The following is a 9,087-nucleotide window of genomic DNA, read 5'->3' as shown; positions in this document are numbered from 1 at the left end:
TATTATTATTATTATCATCATTATCATTATAAATTATTAAGGCACTGAGCTGGCAGAATCATTAGCACACTGGGCAAAATGTTTGGCAGTATTTCATCTGTCTTCGTGTTCTGAGTTCAAACTCCACCAAGGTCAGCTTTACCTTTCATCCTTTGAGGGTTGATAAATTAAGTACCAGAGAAACATTGGGGTCAATGTAATTAACTAGTCCTCACCCACAACATTTCATGCCTTTAGTAGAAAGGATTGTTATTATTATTATTATTATTATTATTATTATTATTATTATTATTATGTATTTTTAGAGCTTTGATAATATCATAACTTTCCCAAAAAAGGCAAGGTGTTATTAATACACAGTACACAACTATGTATTTTTACACTGAGCATTATGACTTACTTTGAATAGGAGTAGTGGGAAAAGGACATGCAAGATTTCTCCAAACAAGAAATAGAAAACAACAAAAGAACAAAACAAAAGAAGGAATGAAAAATGAAGTGAACTAAAAAAAAAGGAAAGAATTAAGACTAAAAGATAGAAGTAAAAAAGGTAGCCAGAAAAAAAACATGGATTTTTAAACAGCCAAAGCATAAATATTACTTACTCTTACAAAGTCTTAATATTTTGTAATGTTCTACTTGATGACATCAACTATCTAGCTCATTTGATATATTCAAATTTATATTCTTTTGTTATATTAATTACTGTTCTCTGAAAGATATTAGGCTGTAACACACTACAAATGTTTTCATTCAATCAAAGAAAAATATGAAACAATAACCAAAGACAAAATAAGAGAGTAAATCAAAGCAGTGAAGGAAACTTCAGTTGATATGAATATGAAATGCTGCATTCAGAATTATCAACTTGTTTTTTCTCTCTCAATAATACAAGAGTTAAATTATAACAAATGATAATCTTGAATGCAGTGTTTTAGCATACATCAACTAATACTTCTGGTTGGTTTTGCTATGCCAAAAAACAATTAAACTCACTTCTCCATCCGACATTCTAAATAATCTTTGGACTCTTGGCGACATTTTGTATTTTCATTATTGTTTGTATTCAGACATTTCATATATTTGATCATGAACATCTTACATTGACCTGAAATTGAAATAACAAATTCCAGGTTTAATGAATCAGGTAAAAATGTAAGTGTGGCATATTTTAAACTTTTCTTAATGTATATTTATTTATTAAACATGTTCTTTAACTGAGAGACAAAGTCAATTTGCAAAGGAATAGTATATAGTTGACTGAATAAACCCCATATATTACTAGTAGATATTGTGTGCAGATGATGACAAACTCATATTTTTCATACAGGCTCTCATCTATCTTTTAGGATTGACTGGATCCATGCTCAGCAGTAACTGGAATAGATCCTTTCAATTCATTGGTTCCTAAATACCTTATTCAAATATCTGTTACAACCAATGAGCCAATGGATGGGCCATTATGTGGTTGCTCTCAGCTAGAAATAGCAACCAAATTTCTTTCAAATCACACTGACATTTCAACAATTACATTGGATAATGTAATCCTCAATACACTATAAGGGAAAAATAAGAAATAGAAGAGATAGTCATGACTAAAACACTTCGAATCTTAGGACTGTTGAACCAGGATTGACCAAACATTAAACAACAACTAATAGTTTGTCATTGACCTTGAGGAGTTGAAAGGCACTGTCAATCCTGTGAAATTGAGGAAAAACTATATTTTGGATTGAGAGAACATTTGGTTAAATATAGTATTATATAATCAGTCTCAAGGGGATGAAAAATAATGTCCTTCCTATAAAACCCTGAAACAAGCAACAGGCTATAGATTTAAAGTGAAAAGGTATTTACCAATATAAGTAAAGTGAAATAGTTGTGGACATAGGTGGACATGAATGATAGCAGTACAAATGATGTTTTTAGACTCTCTTAGGTATAATATTGATGCAATTGATGTTTAGTTTGAATATTTGTAGATTAATATCTACAGGAAAAACACAGATGAAGGTGGGTGGAGATTCCAGAAGGTTACAGTTCTGGAGAGAAAAACTTGGCTTGAAGGGTTTTGTTCAAGATTTGGGAGGTAATACACATTAGAGTGTAGGAAGATGACAAGACAGATGTGTTAAGAAGGCTTGAGAGGAGCATATGCTTCTAGTTAGTTCAGAAGAACAGAGAACATTGTTGTAGTTAAAGGAGAGAAATTAGTTCATCTATGCAGAAATATAATTAAGGTTCATTACCACTAGAGTAAATCAATAAATGGCATCGATAAAGCTATTGTTCTTTACAACAGCTAGTTCCTGTTATGATACTCAAACCTATTACTTGGAATTATAGGTCTGCTAGCAGCTAAGCTCGGTTTCACCCGGTCTGTTTGGATGATGTGGCTGTGATCATTTTCGGTTAGGCATAATCTATAACAGCATTTCTCAACCTTATCATTTTGGGTCTCCTGTTTCGATTGGAGCCTCCAGCTGTATGAAGATTTCCTGACTCCCCACTTCTTGTCAGAAAACAGCTTCAGGAGTTGTGAAGAACGAATTTGAACGTAGTCTGTTTCTGAGAGCTATTGTATTGGACCTCTGTTGCTAGCAAAATGGTATACGCCTGCTGTGTGAGCAACTGGTTGTTTTAATGGTGGAACAAACAAGGGAATTCCATTAGAAAAAGTTTTAATTAATTTTCTCGGTAACTATGGGGGCTAGGAAAGAAATACAAACTGCATTCCAATCTATGCACCCGTCGCCACATGTATGCCATTTTTCATGTGAATCCACCCAGCCGTTTGGCTGTGAACCTCAAGACAAAAAAGAATACAACAATCGCCCATGTCCAATTTATATTATAGATAAGACTCTTTGGTTAAGCAGGAGAGGGTTAAGATGGGTTGATTTGCTTGAAATTTTACAAAGATAAAAACAATGGATTCCTTGAATGATTTCTTTGAAATTTCATCTAACTCTTCAGGATATTTTCAAACACTTAAATGTCTCTGATTTCAGCAGTCATTAAGAGTATTGTTATTGGTTGCTGTAGCTGTTATAACATTTGCAGTTTTTCTCAAGAGGTATTTGCTGAGGTCGATTGTGTTTGAAAGTATTATTTTCAGTACAACTAATTTAAGTAAAGTACCAAAATCCCAAATGATTTTTACTGCTATTCATATAGGTTTTAGGGTCTTAATCATAGAAGTCAAGCCAAGCAATATCTTTATACTATGAGTTAATTACACTCTCATAACTTTTAATTCCCTATATCTACAAAACAACCCAGTTACATTTTGAAACATTTTCTCCATCAACTGTAATACACAGAGCACATGATATTTGGTTCCAATAAACTGTAGAGGTTCACAGTAGTTCTTATGTCATCAAGGAATGGCTCAGTATTTGTCATTGTATCTTGAACAGTAAAATTTAGGAAGTGAGGTGCCTATAATAATGGACATACATGACAACTGGAGAATGCTTTAACCTTGTAACTTCTATGAACACTGCTCATATATACTGCATTATTAAAACAATTTTATCAAGTATCAACTTCAGCTTCTTTTGGTCAACGTATTGAGAACACATCCTTTAGTAGAAGGCACTGCATAAAATCTGATGAAAGTCTTCTTGCCAGATATCACAACTTCCATTTTAAACTTAATGAATAGAATTGGTCCACTAACAATAGGCATTTATAGTTGTAAAGCATAGACTCTGAACAAATTTGATGAGAACATAATGAATTTGAAACATGGGTGTACAGGAGAATCTCTTACAAGGATCATTGGACAAATGAATGGGTATTACAATTAGGTGAAAGACAACAATTCCCAAACATTGTAAAGAAAACAAAAGCTCATCTATTATGACTATATTCAAAAACGCAGAAGTTTAGAAAATATTATGATGGAAGGAAGAGTAGAGGGCAAAAGATGAAGAGGCAGGCAAAGAATGCAATAGATGGACAATATCAAGAGTTGGTTGGACAAGAGTAGTAAGGCAGCTAGAGAACTAGTGCTTAATCAAGAAGACTTTGGTTGTAGTGTTGTCAATGCACTACAGGCATACAATACATGACAATGATGACTACATATGTGCACCTGACATCTCAGTTTTTACTTAACCAAGGAATATCTTTAGATCAAAGATGCAGATGTTCCAGAAAGTTACTACAGTTAACATTTGAAACTTCACCTGGGTTACAAGTAATTGTTGAACTATGGTTTGTTGGGCAGTGAACAATAGTTTCAATAATAATGCTCAAATACACTGTCCTATGCAACTTACTGCTTGTATACAGTGTTTAGTTGACCGATTTAGTTGCATTTTGCATTTACTCAATAGACTTATCACTGCTTTATGGCCTGTTGATGACAAGCATATTTTTTGCATGCTTTGTGACTGTGAGCTGGTTTTGCTTTTTTCAAGTTTTCAAAAGTAAAATGTTACTATTCACAAACACTTTACTTGGGTAAGACAAAGCTTAACATTTGTCAATGTCAAAAAATAAGTCAAGTGTTATAATGTAGATCCTTGTCCACTCATATGTTATTGTTGCCACTATTATGTTGTGGCAGTATTCCACATCTTATTATCTTTGACTTGTCTATCATGTTATCACTGATAGCTCTGCAAGACAATGAGTTGAAACATCTACCTTGACAGTAACTTGAACTCCACATAACTGACACTGACCCCAACTGAGAACTCCTACAATGACTCTACTACTACTGACCCTCTTACAATGACTGACTGCCTGACTTTATTAAGGCTGGATCATACCACTTTGTCATGTGGGAGGGGGAGTACCATTTTCACTGCAACATCCCTTTTAGTTTATTTTTTTTCTTTAGGAAGCAAATAATTCTATTTTACTTTATTCCCTCCTCCTCCTCCTCCTCCCAATTAAGCAGTTTATTTTTTCCAACTTAATATTTTTGTTTTTGGCGTCTATTTGTAGGAACTGTATGTTCTTCCTTTGTCTTCCACTTGTACGCATGGGTTCAACCACTTGTAATGGTGTTGGTACCTGGAATGTGTCATACAGCCATTCATAAATTCTTGTAATCTGTCTGGTTTATTTTCTATGAATCATTTTTAGGAAGGGCATCCAGCTGTAGAAACTCTGCCAAATTTAGATTGGAGCCTGGTGTTGCCATCCGGTTTCACTAGTCCTCAGTCAAGTCGTCCAACCCATGCTAGCATGGAAAGCGGACGTTAAACGATGATGATGATGATGATGATTTCTTCAATTAGTTTCTGTGTCTTTTTTCAATACCTTTTCTACTTTTAATTCCGTACATCATTTTTCCTATGTACTTTGTAATTTTGCCTTCTTTCCAGTACTGTTTTCTGTTTTTATATGACCTTATGTACCCTCATGTACACCTTATCACCAATTGTGAAAAATTTTGGATTGTCTTTCCTGGTAATTTTTCTTTCCTCATCAGGTAACAGTTCTGCTGGTGAGCTTCCTGCTGGTGTATTGGGGTTTGGTGTCACCCTGTATACCCTTAGGAATTGCTGCACAAAATGCTCTGCCTGTCCATTTGGTCTGGGATGGTAAGGTGCTATCGTTTTATGTTCTACTGTGAACATTTCACAGAATTTTCTAAATTCACTGGACACAAATTGCATTCCATTATTAGATACAATCATGTCTGAGATGCCAAATCTTGTGAATAATTTGTGCAAAAATTTATTACCGTTTCAGAGGTTGGTCTTTTGCACTTAACAATTTCTGGCCATTTTGTAAAACTATCAACTATTACTAAGTAGTAATAACCATTTAACGGACCCGCAAAATCAATATGTAGGCTTGACCATGGACTTTTTACTTCTGGCCAAGTCTCTCATTTTTAAGTAGGCAATTTCGCTGTCAGAGCACATCTTCTGCAGCCTTTTACTACGTTTTCAACTTCCTTGTCCATCTTCGGCCAATACACATAATTGCACACAAGTGATTTCATCCTTTCAACATTCTTTTTTGTAAAGTCTAAGGTATCACTACCCTTTGGCCATACATTCCAACACCGTCGCATGTTGAATATATGTTTACCTGTTGCTGTTATATCTTACCAACTTGTTCAGGCTTAGCAGCCCTTCCTGTTTGTTTTCACTGTCCTGTTTGTGTTACCAACTTTGACCCTCCGCAAAATCCCAATTTTTATTTAATTTGCTTTGTGGGAGCAACTGTTTAGTCAAAAACATATCTTGTCGTTAATTGCTCAAAATATAAAGTAGAAAAACAGCTGACAACTGATGAAGGGTCATTTTTTTAATGTTGCTTGTCTTGTTTTCTGTTTGTTCTTTCGTTGTTCGCAAAAAAAAAGTTTGTGTTCCATATTTTCATATTTCATGTTGTTTACGTTCTGTGGTGTCCTGTGCCCATATATGCATGTGTATATACATATATATGTATGTACATATATGTATATATGTATGCATATATATTTATATATTATCTATATTATATGATTGAATGCCACGCATCCATTTCCAAGTTTATATATATATATATATATATATATATATATATATATATACACACACACACACACATACATTTCAGAAAAAGTATGTGTGACTTTCCATTTCTGGAAGTTGTACAAACATTGCTATATTAAAAAAAAATATTAAAAAATTAGGAATTTGTATGGCTTTCTGAAAATGCGACAGAGTAACAGAGTAGCCTTTGCTAGCTACTGCTCTCAGGATCTACCAAAACTAAAGGAGGGCAGAGATTCCTGGTGCAGTATGGTGAAATACATCTTAGTTGCAGTTGCTTGAAGAAAAAAGTAACAAGTGAATTAACTGGTAGAAATACGTGTTAGGTTAATGCCCCCTTCCTATCCATATGATTTCTATTCCTACACTTGAAATAATCTTATGACAAACAAAAACAGTTATATATATAATGTGTACATAATATATATACATAGATTTGTGTGTGTAAATTTAAAATATACATAAAACAATTATTAATATATTTAAAAATAAAACAATACAACAAAAATGTGTAAATATTCATTGGGAAGAAATCTTTCTAATTACCATTCCTTGATTGCACATATTTCATGTTATTTTTACATACTTTTCTTACTTTTATATGGCAATCCAAGCAAAACAAGAACTGGAAAGTCAAAATTTTATTCCTCCTTTTATATTAGCAGTTTGCTTTTGATCATCAGTCATGTTTTGCAAAGTTCCCCCTATGATATCAAAATGATATTCATGAACTAGTTTCACAATCTGTTCTACAACTCCATCTTGTTGCACATTCAGATTAGACAACTATTGGTATGGTATCTTTCAGATTTTTCATAATGAAAAGATCAGCTGAACTGCACCTAAAAAAAAGTTATGTCATGGTCAGTAGCCATCTCTCCAACCAAACTGAATGATTATTGAAGTTCACAAAAAGAATTTGAAATATCTTAGAATGTGTGTGTGTGTGTGTGTGTGTGTGTGTGTGTGTGTGTCTCTCTCTCTCTCTCTCTCTCTCTCTCCTTGTCTTGATATTGTACATGTTGACTGTATGATACTGTACACTCATTTGTTTGCAACTTTCAATGAAAACATATCTGACTAGGGGATAATATTGCTTTGCTTAAAAACAGATACAAGCTTTAAATACTGACATACATAGGCTGCTGAAACAGGATCCAACAGGTTTAAAGACTGCATCATGCTCCAATATCTGCTTCAGCATGCTTTCTATAACTGGATGTCCATCCTAATATCAACCACTTTACAGAGCATACTGGGTGCTATTTTTTGTGACACCATCAGTAGTGAGGATGCCTTGTAAAACTAAAGTACCCACTTGCCTGAGAATCAAGACACAAAGAATTATGGACAGATGTTGATTGGGAGTCAGAGAAAGAGTGGTGACTGGTAATGCATACATGGTGATACGAAATGATTTGTGGTGACAAGTTCTAATTTCATTACAGCAGCTGAATAATGCAGTAGAGAGGAGAGTGGTGAGGAATTAGGGGATAGGGAAATAAAAGGTGGGGTAAAAGGTTACAAAAGCAGGGAAGGATGGAGTGAGAGATGAATAAAACAGGAATGCCAGGTACACAATAATAAAAATAATACTAAATACAGGTGTTAGGGTGATAATATTGTTTAATAATAATAATATTTAAATAGCAGCCAAATCTTCTGAAAATCACATCCTACCACCTAAAAATAAATATATATTCGATGTCATTGTTCTAGATGCCAGGAAAAATATAGGATGGTCACGGCCAGAATTTTATTTCTAATTATATCATAAAATGACATAAATTTTGACATTTAAACCATTTCTACACCTCACCTTAAGAAAGATAATAGCATGAAACATTGCTATGACATAGATCATGTTAACAGGGACAAAACCCAAATTCAAAACACTTGATGATGATGATGAATGGCTATGGGAATCCATCCAAGTGACATAGGAATCAAAGGGGTCCATAGGTAAAAATTAGTTGAGAAATACTGGTTTAGGGCAAGAGTCCCCAACCACAAGGCCACATAGAAATCTTAAAATTAATTTCTATTTTATTGGCTAACACATTCTACTGGGTGTTTTTGCATTACATATGTAATAGTTGTATCATATATTATGCACTTTATTTCGTTTTGTTATGCACGTGATCTAGTCAATAGGAAAATTATCTTGCATGAAAAGCAGTCCAGGTTGTGGAACGCTGCTCAAAAGAGTCTAACTATTGTTCGATAGATTTTCATTGATGTCCCTTTTTGGGTTACAATTCTCATAGCAAAACTTCGGACATTTATTTGTATTTTAATATTTAACTTTTTTTATTCTTTATTTCCATTTCATCATGTTATGTAACCCCAGATCATTTAAGCATGCACACACAACATGTCTCTATATATAACAAGATTGAAGAAGACAAAAATAACTATTAAATTTTCTTTATTCATATTCGACAAGTCATTGACATGTAGAATGTATATAGTTAGCATATTTCATGTTGACTTTTTCTTTCAAATATGACCTTACACCCTCCCATCCTCTCTCTGTCTCTCATATATATCTATCTATATATATATATATATATATATATAT

At 33.6% G+C, this 9,087-nt stretch overlaps 2 protein-coding genes across 4 annotated transcripts in view; one reads left to right on the top strand and one right to left on the bottom strand.

Annotated features, from left to right (window-relative positions):
* The window catches only part of LOC106883999 (uncharacterized), a 39,711-nt gene that overhangs the window by 6,805 nt on the left and 23,819 nt on the right, over window positions 1-9,087 (top strand). Inside the window, exon 2 of one of the 3 annotated variants that reach the window (XM_052978453.1) lies at window positions 5,450-5,561. The exons of the other annotated variants lie outside the window; for them this stretch is intronic. The gene's annotated coding sequence lies outside the window, so the exon portion shown is untranslated. The remainder of the gene's footprint in view (window positions 1-5,449; window positions 5,562-9,087) is intronic. 3 annotated transcript variants of the gene reach the window in all.
* Window positions 1-9,087, bottom strand: part of LOC106884001 (cytochrome c oxidase assembly protein COX19) — a 24,563-nt gene that overhangs the window by 10,096 nt on the left and 5,380 nt on the right. Inside the window, exon 2 of the mRNA XM_014935178.2 lies at window positions 997-1,108. Within this exon, the coding sequence (XP_014790664.1) occupies window positions 997-1,108 (112 nt within the window). The remainder of the gene's footprint in view (window positions 1-996; window positions 1,109-9,087) is intronic.

The sequence above is a fragment of the Octopus bimaculoides genome, chromosome 2 (genome assembly GCF_001194135.2).
Source record: "Octopus bimaculoides isolate UCB-OBI-ISO-001 chromosome 2, ASM119413v2, whole genome shotgun sequence".
In the NCBI taxonomy this organism is placed as follows: Eukaryota; Metazoa; Mollusca; class Cephalopoda; order Octopoda; family Octopodidae; genus Octopus; species Octopus bimaculoides.
Note: the sequence above shows the minus strand (reverse complement) of the source record. Positions and strands in the feature narration are given on the sequence as shown.